The 21402-nt window shown below is 50.0% G+C and overlaps 1 protein-coding gene across 1 annotated transcript in view; it reads left to right on the top strand.

The window, feature by feature from the left end:
• Positions 1-21402, top strand: part of CNGB1 (cyclic nucleotide gated channel subunit beta 1) — a 1326699-nt gene that overhangs the window by 52962 nt on the left and 1252335 nt on the right. The window contains exon 2 of the mRNA XM_086945539.1: positions 16737-16858. Coding sequence (XP_086801665.1) covers positions 16745-16858 — 114 coding nt within the window. The 5' untranslated portion in view covers positions 16737-16744. The remainder of the gene's footprint in view (positions 1-16736; positions 16859-21402) is intronic.

Genomic DNA, 21402 nt, shown 5'->3' on the forward strand with positions numbered 1-21402 from the left:
GCAGTGATGACCAGATACAAAAACAGAAACGTACATACTGGCACAAGTGAATGAACTGCTATAAGACCTCAAAATCGGACAAGACTACTAGGCCCTAGCTATGGGGGTGTTGCATGGAGAGGTTGCCGGTCCCATTTTGCTAAAAAGATGCTGCCTAAGCAGCACGTACTGTCAATGGTGATGGAAGGAGGCACAACGTACGATGTGGCTACATTCCTGAAGCCACCACCACCATTTGACACAGTCAAGAAACAGGACATCAGTGCCAGGTGAATTGCATAGATAGAAACGTTCGATGACTTCATAGTTGCTCTAGAAGACAATGATAAGAAAATCATGAAATATTTAAAAAACCTTGCAGCGATTGAGTGAAAGAATTACTAAAGAAAGTCTCGCAAACTGATGCAGCATTGTACCAAAAGATAAAAGAAGCTTTGGAAGCCAAGTTCAAACTGATACTGAATGCTGAGTATGAAGTGTACAACTTCAACCAAGCACAACAACAGGCTGGTTAAACGATTGAGGAGTTTGTTGAGAGACTTGATGCACTTATCAAATGCTGTAAGTTATGTGATTTTTAATAATGAAGAAGCTTTGTACCTCAGAGTCATTGATGGCTGTCTTTCAGATTCCTTCAGGAGACACATGATGAGAGAGACACTCAGTTTAGAGAAAATGCTAATGGCTTCATGGGCAGAAGAACAAGCAGATCAACAAGCTTCTGATATGAAAGCAGGAACAGTATGTAATGATCGGTCAACAAAGGGAGAGAAAGGGTTCAAGGGCACTCTTAGTCCCCAGTCAATAGGTAAATAAACAAAAGAAGAGTGTCCGTCTGCGTGGCGTTAAAAAGGTGAGTATAGCACGTGAAGTGTGAGGCCAGATGGACTTGGTCAAAAGACTGGACCAACTTTCAAGAAAAAATACTAGATTTTTTTCAGGAAACCCTCACTCACCCTAGTGGTGACATGCTTCATCATCGGGTCCACTAGGGAGATCGAGTACCTCCCCAGTGTGCTGCGACGCCAGGAGACTGCGGAGCAGGTTTTGTGAGAGTGAAGGGTGAAAAAAGTGTGATTAAAAATGTCTAAGGTTGTACCAAAAAATCATTTATTAGCTGGTCAACCCGACATATTAAAAATGAATTAACTATGTGCAAGGAAACTAACCAAAAGAAATACAGGTGTTTCCCTGTTAGGGGAAGGTCAACATGTTTCTGCCCTTTAAGTGTATGAATTTACAGGGCTTTCATCAGGACCAGTATGCGAGTGTCGCCTCAACAGGTGTGGGCGCGCTAAGGCCCACCCTGCCAAAGGCTGTGAAAGTTAAAAATAGCACTATGAGATCCAGCGGGGGACAGCTAGGTGCCGAGTGGGTGCCGAGTGGGTGCTGAGCGTTGCGGGCGGTGTGCCATTGTCGCTCCCACCCCCCCCTGAATCTATGGGGCGTGGTTCACTTTAAGTACAAACTTCTGGGCTCCTCGCAACAGAGGCAAATCCCCTAGCCTTTTGGTTTGTACTTTTAATGCACCATTTTACACATAGTGCTATTTTTAACTTTCACAGCCTTTGGCAGGGTGGGCCTTAGTGCGCCCACACCTGTTGAGGCGACACTCGCATACTGGTCCTGATGAAAGCCCTGTAAATTCATACACTTAAAGGGCAGAAACATGTTGACCTTCCCCTAACAGGGAAACACCTGTATTTCTTTTGGTTAGTTTCCTTGCACATAGTTAATTCATTTTTAATATGTCGGGTTGACCAGCTAATAAATGATTTTTTGGTACAACCTTAGACATTTTTAATCACACTTTTTTCACCCTTCACTCTCACAAAACCTGCTCCGCAGTCTCCTGGCGTCGCAGCACACTGGGGAGGTACTCGATCTCCCTAGTGGACCCGATGATGAAGCATGTCACCACTAGGGTGAGTGAGGGTTTCCTGAAAAAAATCTAGTATTTTTTCTTGAAAGTTGGTCCAGTCTTTTGACCAAGTCCATCTGGCCTCACACTTCACGTGCTATACTCACCTTTTTAACGCCACGCAGACGGACACTCTTCTTTTGTTTATTTACAGTATGTAATGAATCACCATTGATCATGAAAAGCAAGCATAAGCACAAAATAGATGCATTCAAGTCGACCTCTCCGAAGAAGAAAAAGTTATGCTTCCAATGTGCGTTTATATTTCCCCATTAAGGCAAATGTCCAGCCATATGACAGAAAGGCAAAGGCTAGAGGAAAGAAAACCACTCCATAATGGTCTGCAAAGCGAAAGTGAAACCAAATGCTTCCAAGCGAGAAGAGAAAATGGAGGCAGAAAGTTACAATAGCATTCTCGCCACACCGACAAGGTCAAAAGGAGACATCAGTTACAAGTAGAAACCAAGCACAGTTGATCATCGTCAAGTTCACCATGTAAAGGTTCTTCAATGTCATTATCTAGTGCTAGTGAAGAAGGCGGATGTGCGTTGATGATATAGATTAAGGAACAACATGCACATGTAGGATAAGCTGCTTGCAAATAAGATCAAAAGTCAAAGAAAATCACCAAACCAAGTGACAAAATTCATTTGGAGACTATCCAAAAAATGACATTAAATGTAAACATCTGCCCCATAACCTTCATCATAGACAGTGGTGGGTGGATTAACATCATGCCATAGAAAAGTTCAATAACCTATCTCCTGTGCCATGCCTTACTCCATCAGACACAAAGGTGTACACGTGGGTTCCTTCTAAACCAGTATAGAGTCAAGGGTCATTTGCAGCAACCATGCTAAGAAGACCTCAGTGCAAGCACCAATTCATGTCCTTTAAGAAATGTCATCCAGTGCATGCCTACTTAGCTTTGCCACTGCTGCTGACATAGGATGGATCTTTCTCAACTACAATATCCGTGCTCAGTCTGAAATTGTGAGTCATTTCCCATTGTTGTTTCATTGCCGAGGAAGACTCAAGAAAATAGGAGTGCAGCTTCATATCAAAGAGGACATTCACTCTGTTTCCCAATCAAACTGCAGAGTTCTTCTTCACCCACATGAAGCTGTTGAGAAAGAACTAGAAACACTGTTGACACATGACATAATTGAACGCTCCACCGGTCTTACCCCGTGGGGTTCACCCATAGTTGTGGTGCTAAAAAAGGACAGTGGAGGTGCAGTGCACATTTGTATTGATGTGTGCTAGGTCAACAAAGCAATTGAGAGAGAAAGACATCCTGGTTCCCACATAGCAGACGTGATCATGCAGCTGAACGGAGTCAAAGTCGTCTTCCGTCTTGACCTGAAAAGAGGATACCATTATCTCGAGCTGGAATTAAACTGTAGGAGCAGTACTACTTTCCAACTAATGTTGGTTTGTTCAGATACAAAACACTGAGTTTTTGGAGTATCTTTGGCAGCGGAGATTTCAGGATGTTACATGTTGACTAATTCAACCTGTTACACATGCTTTCAATTACAGTGATGATATACTGGTCTTTGGGACAACACAAAAGGATCATGAAAAGGCTCTTACACAAGAGTGCCAATTATTTGCTGATGCAGGTCTCACTGTAAATGCAGCAAAGTGTGAGTTTCACACAACCAAACTTAAATTCTTTGGGCACACATTTTCTGATGGGGGGAATGACTCTTGACCCAGATAAGGTGCCAGCACTGTCATCTGCTTGCCCCCCACAAGATGTAAGCATTCTGCGATCTTTCTTAGGCATGGCTAGTTATTGCTCTAGGTACATTTGTGATTTTGCTACAGTGAGTGCCCCATTGAGAAAGTTAACAAAGAGGATTGTCCTATTCCAGTGATCTCCTGAATGCAACCAAAGTTTCAAAGACATAAAACGTGATTGAGAATGCAACAGAAATGGCCTATTTTGACCCCAAGTTACATACTGAGATAACAGTAGATGCAAGACTGGTGGGGCTGGTGCCAATCCTTGATCAACACAATGGCCATCCAAATGCCTAGAAACACATTGTGGCCTATGCCAGTAGAAGCCTGTCTGAAACAGAACGTTCCTACTTTCAGTCGGAAAGGAGTGTGTGGCTGTAGCATGGACCCGTAAACATTTTAATGTGTTTTTATATGGAAAATGTTTCACCAACATCACAGACCACCAGGCGTTGCTCACCATCTTTGGAAACCTGAAAGCTAAGATTTCCCCTCGCATCAAGAGGTGGGGGTTGCAAGCAACTGTAAGAGTACGACTGTGCGATTGTACACAGGCCAGCGAAAGACCAAAACCCCTCAGATTACTTTTCACGAGTGTGCCAGCAGCTCTATCCATTGAGCAGATTACGACCTCCTGACCTGGATTCAAGTCTGAATCTGGAATGCCGTCCATTGTGGCTTTGGCGGTGTGGGAGCGGAATGGTGGCAAGGCGGCCCCGCTCCAACACCGCCAAAGTCAAGATAAGACCCTCAGTCTTTTGGTTCTGTTATCTACTATCCATTGCACACATGGTCTGGGGATTTACTTTACCATGACAATTGGTTTGAGTGAGGGAAATCCTGCAGTTTTTCACAGCGAGACACAAGAATTAACAAGAATGTACTTGTTGACATGGGGCAATGTACAAGTGGACAATTACTTTGTCTTTGGGGAGAAATAAATGGCACCTTAAAGTGTAGGATGAAAGTCGTTGATAGAGGCACTTCCAAAATAGAAGTACGAATCCCTGAAAATGTGTTGTGCAAGTTGTTTTATTTTGCATGCGAGGGTCTTCCGCAGGAGGGTCTAGGATGCTTCCATCTAACTGGGGATTGACCCAGTATGCCTCTGAACCATCTTTGATCTATCTATTGGCTCTATGATCAGAAGTCTAGCTAGGGGTTGGGTTTGCATTGTTGTATTGCACAGTGGGTGCAGCAAGTACCCATAGTGAGCTCCTTGCAGCTGCAGACTGTGCAACCCAGCTCTCTTCCCATATTTACTGATTGTTATGTTAGACATCAATATGGGACTAAACATGAGGCCTCAATATTGTCCGCAGTAGAGGCCCTGCATGTTATGCATGATAAAAGAGAAACATAATGTAATCCTATCCTCAGTTCTTTGAGCAAAACACCCAAGGTATCTTCCTGATATACTTCAGGAAAAAGGCATTAGTTTAGATTAATATCATAGCTTGACAGTGCTTTAAAGTTTGAGTAGGTTATAAAAGCCATTTCGCCATATTTTGAAGCAACAAACAAAAGATCGAAAGGGATGACCGATGGGAGATGCCCTCGGTACCATGGTTACCTCCCACAACCCCACTCTGGAATGTAAGAATACCTTTTGGAAAAAAAATAGGTTGGAAGAACAAGTCCCAGACCCAGCTCTCCCTTGTGCTGCCAGCTCTCGCACTGCTTCGCACTGCTTCGCTCTGATTATGCTTCTATCCCTTGCACCTTTCTCACTCATTGTGCTTAATTTCTGTGCTTTTCTCTTTCTGTCATCTTTTTCTCTTTTCTCTGATTGCTCATAATTCTTATGCTTTTTCTCTGATTGTTCTAAATCTTCTGTTTAATTCTTGTGCCTTTTTCTCTGATGGTGCTTAATTCTTGTGCTTGTTCCTGATTGTGCTAATTCTTGTGCTTTTTCTTTGATTGTGCTAATTCTTGTGCTTATTTCTTGAGCTTTTTCCCTGGTTGTGCTAAATCATGTGTTTTTACTCTGATTTTGCCCCTTTTTGTGCTTAATTCCTGTGCTTTTTCTCTGATTGTGCTAATTCTTGTGCTTACTTATTTAGCTTTTTCTCTAATTGCACTAATTTTTCCCTCCTCTCGCCAAACTCCTCTCTTGATTGCTGCCACTGTTTTCTTGCCTTCCACCTAGCCCCGCCCAGTGCCCCTCCCTCCTTCCAAGACCTACTCACTAGAGGGCGCAGCGTGGTTGCGCCATCGGTGTGCCTAACGTCCGTGCCTGGACTGTGCCTAGCACCAGGCCCTTGGCTCCTGGCCCACCCGCAGGTACGCCGCCGTCATCCTCCGTGCCCTGAACACTGGCCGCCCCAGCGAACACTGCTGCCACACTGCACCGCAATCTATGGTAGGACAGTTTCCCTCCGCCAGCTGCACCTTCTCCTGTACGACCACAGCCACGTTGTAGAGCACCATGCCGACACCACACCAGAAGCGGCCCATTAACTTCACTGCTTACTCCTCAACATGTGTTCTATCTACAAGCACTCCACTGAGTTATGATACATCATCAACCCTCTCACACCGACTCTGTCTTTCTCGCCGAGACCTGGCTCAACCTTTCCTTGACTTTGTCATCGCGACAGCCATACCCAACAGATGCCAAATCACCCACAAGGACCACACCAACAAACCGGGAGGAGGAATAGCCATCATCCACAAAGAGACCATACAGTGCACCACCGCAATACCACCACCCCCATGGTACTCTTCAACTTCAAGCTCCACATGGATGGCAATACAACCATCAGAGGCACCCTCTCATAACGACTCCCGGCCCGCACTCCAACTTCTGCAACACCAACGCAGACTTCATTGAACTCCTCGCCCAGTACTCCAATGACTACATCCTCCTCAGAAACCTCAACTTCCACCTCAATAACCCCAACGGCGACAACACTGTTCACCTTCTCAACAGTATGAGCAGCCTTGGACTGACCTAAATCATATGCGACCCCACGCACACCACAGGACACACGCTGGACCCCATTTTCACCTCCAGCAACAACATCAAATACAGCTATGTCAAAAAACTCACATGGACGGACCACTGCATTGTCCACTTCTGCATCTCCAGACTCCAAACCGCCACCCAAAGAGAGCCAGCGCCCCCACTACAGATGGAGCAAAAAATTGAGAGACCCGCTGGACGAACTCACTGAACACCTCCAAACCAGCCGCTGCCACCAACCTGGAATTGAGAATTAAGAACTTCAACACCTGGATCACCAACTGCGACAACAACATTTCCCCGATTGAGAGAAGCAATCACAGAAGATCCTCTAAGAATGCGTGGCTTGGACGCCGATCGGGATGGCGGCGTGAGCTCGTAGCTCCGTGCGGAATCCCGCTAATTCTCCTGTTATCGGTACCCTGGGCGACCCGGAGACGACGCTCCTGCCCTCTGAAGTGTAAGGGGACAGCCGGGCACGATCGGAGAGTCGCTGGGGGACTACTGGCCCCGAGGAGATCGAGCCGAAGAGACGACTGAGGTGTTGCCGAGGGTGCGAAAAAAATGGCGGCGAGGAGGCCGAGCGGCCCCGTACTTTCGCTCTGAGCCGAGTTGTCGCCGACTGGCAAGAGATCCTGCACTCGGCTGTTCGAAGCACTGGGATCAGCGGTGCTGTGTCCAGAGACCAGGGGACGCTGGCCTGCCTCGCCCGGATATTGGGGACCCTCGCTGGCCGCCGTCCCGGGACCCATCCTTCCCCCCTCAGGCTACCGAGGGGGTCGGCTGAACGGAGTTCGTCGAGCAGGTCATTGCTCCCGAGGGCATCGGTGGCGACATTGAACACTGCTCGGTGCCAGGGGGCTGGCACTGAACTACGAGAGCGGACGCCAAACGGGCTCCTGGGCCTGTGACGCAGCACCCTGGAATGGCGGCACTCCATTCGATGGAGTCGATGGCCGAGGAGCGTGCTGAGGGGGACCCGGCGACATCAACCCGGCTGGGCGAGATTCTCTCCCCGGAGCTGGGCCAGGAACAGCGGCTGAACCGGCGTTTGGATGCCATACTCGAAGCGATCACCTCGACTAAGGAGGCGCTGCACCAGGACATTGCCCAAGTGGCCACGGGCCTGGGGCTGCTATGAGCGGACCACGCGAAGCTAGCGGACAGGGTCAAGGACCATGACCAACTGTTGCTGGATCTGAAGCCATCGGTGGTGACAGCGGAACACAGGATCACAGACATATTGGCCCGGTTGGACTCGCTGGAGCGACGGGCGGAGGATGCCGAAGGCCGCAATAGACGGAACAACGTGCGGGTCGTAGGCCTGCCGGAAAGGATTGAAGGGGAGGATGCGGTGGCCTATATGGAGAACTGGTTCCGTACTGTGGTAGCGCCGGAGGGGCTTACTCCTTTTTTCACTCTGGAGCGAGCTCACCGGGTACCTGCTCGCCCGCCGGGGCTTGGCCGCCCCCCACGACCGATGGTGGTGCGGCTCCTCCACTACAAGGACCGGGATCTCCTCATCCAGCGGGCCAGGATGTCGGGCCCATATGAGGTGGAGAACAGTAAGGTCACGATATTCCCGGATTACACCCAAGCGGTCCAGAAGAATAGGGCATCGTTCCTAGCGGTGAAGAAGGAGCTCAGGGAGGAAGGCATCCAGTACTCCTTGCTCTACCCGGCCAAGCTGCGGATCATAATGGATGGCACTACGCACTTTTTTCAGACTCCGGATGAAGTTTGGCAATGGCTGGAGTTGTATAGAGCGGGGACAGACAGATCGCATAAAAGTAGGCGAGATCAACCTAAGCCGCCCCGGGTGAGGCAATCGCAGCGCATCAGGTCCCGCAACAGGCGCCAGCGGGAGAAAAGGGAGGCTCAAATGGCGGCGGAGAAGAGGGATGCACTCGCAGCGACGGCGGCCATTACGGGGTCGCAACAGACCAGTGAACTGGCAGAATCGGATTCAGGCGGGGAAGGCAGCAGGACGGGAGGAGAACTCTCAGAGGCGGAAAGCTCGAAGGGACCGATAGTGACCCCACAGACATCGGATGGCATATTTTGCGGCTGAGACTGCCTTGGGACTTGATTGAGACTTCATGGTAGGGTGGTATCCTGTTGGTGGAGGGCGGGTTGCCGGGTGGGGGGGCTGAGTGCTTAGTAGGGGATGAAGACGCGGGGCACGGGCTCCGCTAGCTGGGGTCGGCGGTGACTCACCCCCCTTGGGCCCTTAAGGCCGACTGTGGTGGAGACCACAGGGTAGGAGTGTGGGAAGTTGGATCAAGGTTTGGATGGGGGCTGACATTGGGTTCGTGTGCTCTGTCCTGGGGAGTGGGGTTTGGGGAGTTTTTCTGTTCTGGGTGTGTTCGGGGGGGGCAACTGCATTGGGGGGGCTATGAACTTACATTATTTGAATCGGACTGCTCGAAGTTGGAATGGGGACATTACCTAATTTGAAATGCCTGACGTGGAATGTCCGGGGGCTGCGAACTATGATAAAACGCCACAAAGTTCATGCATACCTAGTGCGTAGGGGGGTTCAGATTGCTATGCTACAAGAGACTCATCTCACCAAAAAAGAGTGTACTGCTTTGCAGAAAAGATGGCGGGGCCAGGTATTTGGCACCACTTACTCGGCGTATGCCAGGGGGGTGTTGATCTGGGTGAGGGCGGGGATACCCTTTCAAGTGTTGAATCAAATGGTGGATCCAGATGGCCGGTTTGTGGCGGTGGAGGGGAGGTTATATGGAAGGGATGTGGTTCTCTGTTGTGTGTATGCACCGAACACTGATCAAGCTCGGTATTTTGATGGCCTCTCGGGGTCCTTGGCCTCTTTCCTGGCGGGCCCGATAGTGTTAGTGGGGGACTTCAACTCGATCACGGATGTGGCTCTGGATAGGTCCCATCCCCCCCTGGTGGACTCCCCGGTGCGCAGGTTGGCCGCGCACAGGAAGGACTGGCAGGATAGATGGGGGTTGCTGGATGTCTGGCGGGAGCGGCACAGGGACGCCAGGGATTACTCCTTTTATTCTGCTCTCCATGATCTGCATGTCAGGATCGATTCGGTGCTCTGCGGTGGGTCCCTAGCCCCATTGATCTCTCATGCGGAGTACCTGGCTAGGACCATCTCAGACCATAACCCCCTATTGGTACATATTCAGTGGCAGCGGGAGCGCTCAGTGATACCAACATGGCGGCTTCGGCCGGAGACGCTTGAGGATTCTGTGTTCAGCGATGCGGTCCAGCAAGGCATTGATAGCTATTTCGGAGTGAATGAGGGCACGGCCACGAGTAGGTCCACTGAATGGGATGGAATGAAAGTGGTGGTGAGAGGGGTGTGTTTGGGTAGGTTTTCGAATGCTCGAACGACTGTGTTGAATGCACTCATGAAGGCGGAAGAGTCTTTGAGGGACCTGGAGCGCCGCAGGCCGGCTAGGCCGGATTTGCAGACCCAGTTATTGGAAGCAAAGGAAGTGGTTGCCGCCGAGACAGAACGCTTACGGTGCTACGACTACAGGCAGTATATCATCAGAGCGCATGCGGAAAGGGACAAGGTGGGCACCCTCTTGGCCAGACTAGCTAACCCGGAACTTCGGGGCTGCCCGGTCCTCAGCATTAGTAATGCGCGGGGGGAGATGGTGTACTCCCAGGTAGCGGTATTGGAATGTTTTAGGGGGTACTATGAGGAACTGTACCAGAGTCAGTTGGGGGTGGGGGTTCAGGACATTGCGGAATACCTAGGGGAGAGGCAGCTTCCGGTCCTGGACGAGGAAGACGCGAAGGAGCTGGGCGGCCCGATTACGCTTGCAGAAATACGGGTGGCCATCAAACATATGGCCCATAACAAAACGCCTGGGGTGGACGGACTGCCGATTGAATTTTACCAACAGTATGTGGACAGCTTGGCTCCCAGGCTTCTGGTGGTGTACACGGAAGCTTTTGAGGCTGGGGAATTGCCTGGGTCCATGCGAGAGGCCTTGATTGTGCCGCTCCTAAAGCCTGGCCGGGATGCAACGGATGTGAGGTCCTATCGCCCGCTATCCATGTTGACAGTGGATTACAAGATTCTGAGCCGAATTCTAGCCACCAGGCTGGCCCCACACATGACGGGTTTGGTACATAGGGACCAGGCCGGGTTTATACCCACGAGGACTACGGCGCTGAATATTCGCCGCCTGGTGGGAATAATGGACGCCATCTTGGACAGGGAGGGAGCTCCGGCGGCCCTGTCTGTGGACATTGAGAAGGCCTTTGATAGTTTAGAGTGGCCTTTCCTGGATGGAGTGTTGGAGAGGTTTGGCATGGGCGAGGGGTTCCGCAGGTGGACGAGGGTCTTATATACCTCGGCGACGGCGAGGGTGCGGTTGGGCGGTCTGGTGTCTGCGGCGTACCCGGTGGGCAGGGGCACACGACAGGGGTGTTCCCTGTCCCCCCTATTGTTTGCTCTGGCGATGGAACCTTTGGCGGTTCTTGCGAGGTCGGGTGACAGGTACGCGGGGATAGCCAGCGGCGGGCAGTGGCACTATATATCGCTATATGCGGATGACCTGCTCCTGTACCTCGCTGACACGGCGCGGGCACTGGACGGGGCGATGGACCTGTTGTCGGTGTTTGGCCGGCTATCGGGCCTTAAGGTCAATTGGGCGAAGACCTGTGTGTTTCCACTGAGAGAGGGATTGCCCGACCCTGGCGGCGATTTAGGCGTGGTCTGGGAGCCATCTTGTTTCACCTATCTGGGAGTCCGCATCTACCACGCGACTGCGGACCTATCGGAGGGCAACATTGGCCGATGTGTCCGGGCACTGAGGGGCAGCTTGTCCTTCTGGTCGACCCTCCCGCTGATGGTGCTGGGTAGGATCGCACTTCTAAAAATGGTGGCGCTCCCCCGCTTCCTCTACTATTTCCGGACGCTGCCTGTTTGGATTCCTCAGAGGGTCTTCAGAGACCTGAGGTCAATGATTATTGGCTTCCTATGGGGGCATGGCCGCCGAAGAGTGGCCCTGAGCACGCTACTTCGCCCCAAGATAGAAGGGGGCATGGCTGTGCCCGATTTCGAGCTGTACTATCTAGCGGCGCAGTTGCAGGTCCTTACGCAGAACGTGGCTAGGGTGTTTCGGGGTCCAGAGGAGGACCGGGATCGGGGGATACAACGCCACGTGCTGTCCTATATTATCATGCAACAGAGGCTTGAGTTGCGGGGCCTCACTATGGAGGAACGGACACTCCGGCTGTGCTGGCAGAGAAGCCTTCGGAGAGCGAAGGCCTCGCGGCCTTATGCCCCGGAGATCCTGATCGGCATGCTGACGGCCTTGCCACACGGGGGAGATTGGTCCCCATTGCTGGATTGGGAAGAGGCGGGACTACAGGTAATAGGCGACCTATACATAGACGGGGCTTTGGCACCGTTCGAAGCGCTCCGGGACCAGTTTGGGCTGCCCGACGGGGGGTTCCTCCTGCACGCGGCGGTGGTGGCTGCCATACAGAAGCACTGGAAAGGGGGACTCATGGAACCGACAACGACTATGGCGTGCCAGTACGTGGTAATGGCGGCAGGTACGTTCAAAGCTGTGACGTGCCTCCATAGTAGGATGCTGAACGAGGGACTGGAACTGCTCCAGGGGCTCAAGTCTAAATGGGAGGAGAGTGTGGGCCGGCCCATACCGGACTCGGCGTGGGGCCATATCCTGCGGCGCACGTGGAAGGGCACGAGAAATGCGCGCTTTCAGCAAGTACATTTCTATGTGCTTCATAGGGCCTACTTAACCCCTGAGAAATTACAGCGGCACTTTCGGGTACCGGATGCCCGATGCCCACGGTGTTCGTCTCTGGGAGCGGACATGGACCATTTGTTTTGGGGGTGCTCGCACTTGGAGGCCTACTGGGCAGAGGTGGGGGACCTCCTGAACGAAGTGACTGATAGGGAGGTGGAATTCGATATGGCGGCATGCCTGCTGCTCTAGTTCCCGCACACCAAACACACCAAGGTGACGAGCAAATTCATTGATCTGGGCCTGATATTGGCGCAAAGGGAAATATCGTGGCATTGGAAGTCCAGGGGGGGACCCTCATTGCGTAGATGGAAGAATGAATTGCTGCGGTGGTCTGACTGCGAGAGTGTGCTCCGGATGAAGCAGGCCGTCAGGATGGGGAATGAGAAGGCATTGGAGGCGGCACGTGCATGGGAGTTAGTGGTGCAGGCCTTGCGTGATTCTATGGTGGAAGATGAGGACGGTGAGACTTAAGCCGGTGGACACCGCGGGGCGAACACAAACAGTATCATAACCCGCACTGTAGTGGATCCATCCAATTTGTCGGGACGAGGCATACACCTTAGCAGTTGCCAGGGGGGGAGGGGGTTTTGGGGGGGCTGGTTAAGGGGAGTTTGGGGTGGGTCGGAAGCCACATGGATGGTAGCCCGCCAGGGCACCTTGGAATTAATAGGTTGGTGGGGTACTGCATGGAATGAGGAATGGCTGGGGGGAGCAGCCAGGCAGGATAGACATATAGCACCTGGGGCGGGTCCCGACAGGGGCGGTACCACTGATTACCACTGGGATGGCTGACTGGAGCAATGTTGAGGGTGGGGGGGTAAAAGCAGATACGTAAAACGACATATCAACCATGGTCCCCATGGGACGTGCACCGTGATGTTTTCCTCTTGAGTGGAGTATTATGCCGCCCGGCCTCCGGGATGCGGGCTGAATGGCTGTGTACGATCTGTGTTTTACTACTGAACGGGGGGATGTCACGAGTGAACTGGCTGACTAATTGTATCCTGTGGTTTATAACTCTGCAATAAAAATATATTAAAAAAAAAAAAAAAGATCCTCTAAGAAGGCCAGCTGGTACACCCAAGAACTCGAAAAAGCCAAATGTGATAGCAAACAGCTGGAGAGGAAATGGCTCCTGAGCAAGGACACCCCCAACAGGACAACCTTCAACTGCGTCCACTGCCTGAGGAGGGCAACAAAGACAGCCCTAGCCACATGCATCGAAACCAGCGGCAACAACAGCAAGGAACTTTTCAAAATCATTATGGAGTTCTCCATCTCTGCTGCCAGCAAAAACCACATCACACCCTCACAAGAGCTATGCAACAGCCTAGCAAATTCTTCCATGATAAAGTCACAGCAATATACAGAAACTTCATATCCCAACCTACACTCATGGACTTCCTTAACTGATGTGCTCTCACGGCAACCAACACAAATCACAGACTGACCACCTGGAACCAGCTCTCCACCCAGGACAACCCCCCCACCCTGAAATCCATCCACTCAGGAGCGCTCTGTGACCCATGCCCACACCACATCTTCAACCTGGAAAACCAAAGGTTCGTCAGGAAATAACCACCCTGCTTAACACTTCAATCATCACTGCAACTTTATTTGCATCTGAAAGCACGATGAGGTCAGACCACTGCTCAAAAAACCCTCAGCCAACCCCAGTGAACTCAAAAACTAGTGACTTCTCCTTGCTCCCATTTTCAGCCAAGATACTTGAAAAATCTATTAACAGGATACTCACAACTCACCTGGAGCAGAACCAGCTACTTGACGCCTCTCCATCAGACTTCTGTAGCAATCACAGCACAGAGACTGCCCTTATCGCAGCCACCAACGACATTCAAACCCTCCTTGACCAAGGAGAAAGAGCAGCCCTGATCCTCCTCGACCTCACAGCAGCCTTCAACACAGTTTCCCATCACACGCTGATCAAAAGAGTCCACCACATTGGCATCCAAGGGGACATGCTCAGATGGATTACCTCCTTTCTCACAAGAGGTACACAGAACTTAATCTCTCTCTGTTCTTTCCCTGTCTTGAGCAGTTGAGGTCTACTACGATAGGCTTGTTTCTGAGGAAATCTTTCAGCAAAGAATGGTATTGTCTTCCTGTAGAATCAACATCAGGACACAGGCCTTAACAAAAATTCTAATTTTAAAACAAATTCTAAACAAAATATAACACTCAAATCTCCTTGAAATTGACTAGGTCACTTCCTTGAACTAGCAATCACTTTGATTCAGTAGATATTCCCAATGTGGTTGCAGGTCATCTAAAATCTAAAAACATGTCTAAAATATGTCCCACTTGTCGTATATCAGGCAAAACCTGTTTCTCATAATTATTTGTCAATGAAAGAGAGCTGCCATGGTGGTGCTTAAATTGTTCTGGTGGCTGCAAGCAGTTGGCATCAGCACTAAGTTTTGGAGACCGGTGTTATTTTTCCATCATCAGACTTTGACCCAGAGCAGGAGAAAGAAAGGCAGAGAAAAAGAAGAGAAATTTAAGAAAAGAAACAGTGACAAAAGGGAAAAGCAGGGATGAAAAAGAATAAGATAAATAGATAGGAAGTGGGGAAGGTAGAAGGAGGATACAGTGCTACTGGCAGTGGACTGCTAAGAAAAACATTGGGCCCCTCCAAACATTGATTTGTAGGGACTTATCATGGCTTCTTTTTTTTTATCAAAGCAACGTTGTTTATTTGCCCCTCCTCTTCTTTGCTCTGCAAATACCCATTCCTATCACAATCGTATTTTTTGTTTCTATTAATTCTTCAGTCCAATATACCCTTCCTGGCCACTTTCCCTCCCCTGAATATCTTTCTGCCTCTCTAGCATCACCTCAATTTCCTCCTGCTCCCATCTTCCTCAGGCACCCCTCGTAGACCCTCTCTCCATGAGCCTCTATATAGTGAAAAAGAAGCACATCTCAAAAGTAGCAATATCATGTAAGGAGACTGAAGAAATGTGCTGCAGGGAAAGGGTTTTCGAGACGTAAAGGTAGATGTACTTTGTTGTTTAGGACTAGGCTGATCAAAGTTTGTTATGTTACGGGTATGTGTAGGCCTCATGACTCACCTGGAAGGGTATCCTGGTGCTGAAAAGCAAAAGCCGCATCAGTCGGGGTCAGAGCTGAGAATGTGTGAAGAACTATGGGGCATATTTACATTTACTGGTGCATCCCTGCAAATTAGCAGGAATGCGCCAGTAATTGTGCGCCATGCCTCCGCCACCCATGATGCGCCACATTTACAATGCGGCGCCCCATAGGGCAAAAATTGCACAGATGCGTCACGCATCTGTGCCGTAAAGGTGTCCCATTGCTGGAGTTGCGTCGAATGCGCGACGCAGCTCCAGCTATGCTCTGGGGGGCCCATTCTACTAATGCTGCGTCAAGCCTTACGTCTGCTTCAAGCAGGCGCAGGGTTTTGACGTAGCATTGGCCTAAAAGTGACTGAGTGAAATCTTGTAGATTTCACTCAGCCACTTTTAGGAGGCGTTCCTGCGCCGGAACGCCCCCCCCCCCCCCCTGCACCGGAACGCCTCCTTAAGGCGCAGGGCTTTACAACGTGACGCATCTCCCAGATGCGTCACGTTGTAAATAGCCTGCACCATGGCGCATCTTTTTTTTAAAATCTGCCCCAGAGTCTTCAGCTTCTTGTAAAATTCAAGAACTGAGGATTCGGCGCTGACGTGCAGGCACAGGTCGTTCTAGTCTTTGGGAGCGAGGTAGGAGAAAGCCTGGCCGCTGAATCAAGTTTAAAAGGTGATGGGTATCATGGGTGAGGGAATATAAGGGAAATGTTGTTGTCACTAGAAAACCAAAATATTGGCACTTAAATGTCAGTTCCTGCCACAAGGGGAAAGTAGCTAATAGGTAATTAGATCACATGGCAAGTTGAAAAGGCCAAAAACAAAGCGAATAAGTTATGAGCTACTGAGCGTGACCTCTATGAACTGTATTTATTACTTCATTATGTGTAGAAGAGTCGCTGATAGGCTGGTATGCAATTTTGTAATGTGCCCCTATGTCACCTTCACTACATTATAGAGCTTTTGCTGCACATTTTTTAAAACATAAAATGCACTTAGTTAAGTAACGTATGCTCATTTAATTTAAGTTACCATAACCCTTAACATTTTTGTTAAAACCTACTTTTGACTTTCACAAGTTGAAGTGGAGGAGATATAGCGATCAGGCAATTTAGTGGTCAGCAGATGTACGGTGATCTACCTATATAGAGTTGTATTGACTATGGCTAATAAAATTATGGAATCAAGTAAGACTCTGCTAAAATGTGGCTCCTCTTTCCTAGAATTCACAATGTTCAGCTGGATCGAGAAGGTGGTTCCCCAGCCTCCTGAGACCCCTAAAAATTCAGGATCAAGGGCTGAAGAGCAGAAGGAGCTAGCAACACCAGTTGAGGAGGTTGAAGAGGTGAGACCTGCCTATTAGTATCTTAACAAAGATATCAGGATCATTTTTCAGATCCCTCAGTCACTTCCTCTAGGGCCCTAAATCCACCAGCGGTTGCCGTCTCTCACTTCTCTTTAACTGTGGCTTGTGTCAGGGCTTGCGGAATTGACAGACACCATACTGTAAAATATGAACTGAAATTTCTAAGAAGTCTACAATTCTGTTAAATATTCGTTGGAGTGATTTTTGAGAGAATTGCGTTGATTTAAACAGATTACAGAATTTCTGTGGACGCTCTGAACTAGTACGTGGTGGTTCTTTACATGTGCTAGCATGTAACCTTGTTCATAATATCACCCATTCTACATTGCAGAATAACAAGCGTTTTCCCACATCCTGGGGGTTGTGGATTAGGTGCTAATGAAAAATGTCCTAGCTATCGTAACAGAACGTTTCAATTCTATAAAGGACATGGAGGTAAGGATTATGCTGTTCTTCCTTCAGTTTATTATTACAGGAGCCTTATTGGAACATAATAATAACTAAACTACATTTCCTAGGAACCACTGGGAAGGAAAATAATGTGGAGTCCATCCAATCAGCAGACAGTGTTTCCCTTTGTCCTTGTGTGAAGACTCTCCTGCCTCCTCTTTCTTCCTGTGACAAAAGCCAGCAATTCTGGTCTTTATTCTCGTTTAGAAGAATCTGCTCCTATGGAAAACAGATGTACAATTACCACCCAGGAGCCCTGACATGAATGCACCAGGAAAGATTTGAAAATCATACGCAGAGACAATAACACTAGCATCAGGGTATCAATTACACCATTAGCACATGCACATGCATAATAAGGTTGACATACTCACATGTAACATGCATAAATCTCTGTGTCGGCCAAGGTGGGAGAAATAACCATGAAGCATGGGTGGGCTAATCATTGCCTCCACGTCCTTAACATAATTGAAAATTTCTGTTATGATAGCTAGGAAATGTTTTATTCTATGTCAGGACTTGAGGCGAGGATTACGCTAGGTCAAAGCTTATCCACCACCAGCGCTGCAATGCTAGGGTCTGGTTTAGTAGAATCGTTTAAGCGTGGAGTACGAAGACCAGTAAGCCGCGTTGAGGTTATTCTGAAGGCTTGCTCCCTTGGTAAATGCCTTGGACGCCATTGTGCCCTTAACAGAGTGTGCCCCAAACATCTTTGTGTCAATGCCAGCTTCCTGCATAGCCCTCGTGACCCATCTACCAATGGTAGGGTGGGAAACTGCCTTGTGGGGCTTTCTAAGGGCAATGAGCAGTTGTCGTTCCCCCGGGGACGAATGTCCTCCGTCAAGGCCTTGTAGGCCTAAATCCTGTGAACCACCCAAAGTTTGGGAGTGTCTGGGATATAGGGTATGACACAATACTGGAATTACATTTCATTCTTGTGGAGACATGGAAAGTTACCCCCTCAGGGTAACTGTCTAGAGCTCTGACATCAGAAACTCTCCTATAAGACGCTAGGCCCCGTAGTGTATCCAGTTTTTCTGACATCTCCTTCCTGGAGATGTATTTATTGCAAGGCCAGGAGAGGAAAAAAATGAGGATCTTATTAACATCCCAGAGAGTGGAATACCTTGGTTCCGGGCGAAGGAATAAACGGATGTCTCTGAGGAGTTTGCAGACCAGAGGATGTTCATCCACCGGCCGATCCCTAATGTGGGAATGTCCTGCCAAAATGACTGATCAGAAGGTGTGGATGGACCTATAGGCTATTCCCTCCAAGGCACGGGGGCCAGGAAATTCAGGATATGGACGTCTGCCCCCATAGGATCCAGGAGTCTTTTGTGACACCAACACAACCATCAAGACCAGGCAGATCTATAATGTTTGATCATGCTGTCAGACCAGGGGTTAGAGAGGAGCGATGCAGCATTTCACAAAAGGCTTGGGACTTTACCTTGTTCTCGTTAATCCTCCCCGCCATGAGATGTAGTGAGTCGCCCAGGACCGGACGGTGCGGATTCCCGGCGGTATCCCATAGGAGAGTTGGAAACTGGGGTAGAATGATTGCAGAATCCAAAGAAAGTTCTGTCAGTACTGGATACCGCACTTGAGATCTCCACATCAGGATCACTACCACCAGGTCCACCTGCTGAAGTTGAGCAAATAGCTGCATTATCATCGCGAATGGGGGAAAAGCATACCCCTTTTCTGGTTGCCAATCCTATAGGAAGGCTTTGGCCGCCGCTGCATTGGGGTCGGGTCTCCAGTTGAAGCACCTGACCAATTGGTGGTCTAGGCGAGTCTGGCCCTGAGATTCTGCAGGACTAGAGGGTCCAACTTTCATAGGCTCGAATCCTGTCAATGTCTGTATTGGCATTCTGCTACCTGGTTGTCTTTCCCTAGGAGGTGTTCCTCCATCACGAGATGTGATTCTCATAGCAGTAGTCCAAACAACTCTGAGCCAGATCCAAGAGCACTCAGGATCCTGTGCCTCCTATGTGGTTGATATATCGGACCACTACCACATTGTCCATCTTTAGGAGCACGCAGCATTGACTCTTGTCCTTCGTCCAGCATTTCACCGCGAACAAGCCTGCCATCAGTTTGTGGCAGCTGATATGAAAGGATTTTAAATCCAAGTACCATTTTCCTCTGGTGGAGAATTCTCCACATTGAGCTTCCCAGTCTGTGGCGCTGGCATTGGATTCGATAATCAGGTCCGCTTGGAAGCCGAAAATGGCCCACCCATTCCATGCTTCTATGTGGGCAATCCACCATATCATCTCCTCTCAGGCTTTGTCCAAGAAGGGGAACACTTGAGAATAGGTGAGTCCCTGGGGAATGTGAAATGCCTTCAGGTGTTGTATGGCCCAATAGGGTAGAGGTCCCGAGAAGTTGGGCTGTATGGAGGATGATAGGAGCCCCACTATTCACACAATGTGCCTGAGGGAGGTGGACGGGTTGTCCACCATTCAGTGCAGTTCCAGTTTGATCTTGGTCAGTTTTCGAGAGGGGAGACTCACTGTGGCCTTAACTGAGTCCATTACAAAACCTCAGGAAGACGATGGATTGAGTCAGCAACAGGATGAATTTGTTCCAGTTGACGATGAAGCCCAAAGACTCCAAGAGGTCGACAGTTATCTACAACTATTCGGACAGTTTCCTTGACCATTGGTCTATGGTGACAATGCCATCAAGTAAACTATGAGGCGTATGCCCCTGGCTTGGAGGAGTTCCATCACCGGTCCATGACCCTGGTAAATTAACATAAACGCCTATACTGCCATTCACGGATCAGGGAGCTCACCGCCTAATCCCTGCAACACGCCTGCTGTTCACCGGATCACGCTGCAACTCGCGGTACCCGCTGCGCGGGTCCCGCATCGCCCGTTTGCCTGGGTCTTTGAGTGAGGCGTAGGACTATCGTTGGAGTCATCTGTTGCACCCGAGGGCGGGAGAGGAACACTCCTTCAGGGCTGCGAGCGCCAGGTGAGGGACAGGGACTCCATTTCCCAGGAGTCCCTGGGTTGCCATCACCTGCACCTGGACGCTCTCCCTGCTTGCCCCGCCCCCGACCGCCGAGCTAAAGCTGCCGCCTGCCCAGGACACTGTGGGAAACGCCTATACTGCCATTCACGGATCAGGGAGCTCACCGCCTAATCCCTGCAACACGCCTGCTGTTCACCGGATCACGCTGCAACTCGCGGTACCCGCTGCGCGGGTCCCGCATCGCCCGTTTGCCTGGGTCTTTGAGTGAGGCGTAGGACTATCGTTGGAGTCATCTGTTGCACCCGAGGGCGGGAGAGGAACACTCCTTCAGGGCTGCGAGCGCCAGGTGAGGGACAGGGACTCCATTTCCCAGGAGTCCCTGGGTTGCCATCACCTGCACCTGGACGCTCTCCCTGCTTGCCCCGCCCCCAACCGCCTCATCGCTATATTGGGAACATCTGACCCCCGCTACGCGGGACGCGTGCGGGACGCCCGGGGCTAAGCTCGGGCAAAGGGCGGGCCCTCTGTGGCCCTCAGAGGCCTGAGGAGCCTGGCCTGGGCCATAACCCCTGTTCGTTTACATACCGCCCAAGGGACAATTGGACACATGAACTGTAAGTTGATTGCAATCCCTGATTAGCGTCTGTGGACTGTTATTCATAAGTATCAGCTAACTGTTACATGTTTAGGATCTTTATTACCCTCTATCCTGTGCATTAAGGCCGCTTGAAAATCGGTGGTGGGGATTACCATGAACTGTCGGGAAACCCGGAGCATGGCAGTCGCAGAAGCAAAAAAAAATTGACTGGTACCCTAGATGATTTTTTTTGTCCGTACACATGCACTGATTGACAAGGGTATAACACTAATGGACAGGAGGGTGTCGCAAGATTTGGCTATAGCCAGGAGATCTTCTCTAGGCCCAATTGCCCAGGCTTGTACGCCTAACCCCGAGAGCCGCCCTGTTAGCCTTGCCTTGGTACACAATTCTGGGGACACTGGGGATCTTGATGCCTTAAACTCGCAGCAGGATCTGGAGGCCACCCCCAACCTTGATCTTATAACAGTAAGCGTCCCAGACAGGATAG

This window comes from Lissotriton vulgaris, chromosome 12 (genome assembly GCF_964263255.1).
Source record: "Lissotriton vulgaris chromosome 12, aLisVul1.2, whole genome shotgun sequence".
NCBI lineage: Eukaryota > Metazoa > Chordata > Amphibia > Caudata > Salamandridae > Lissotriton > Lissotriton vulgaris.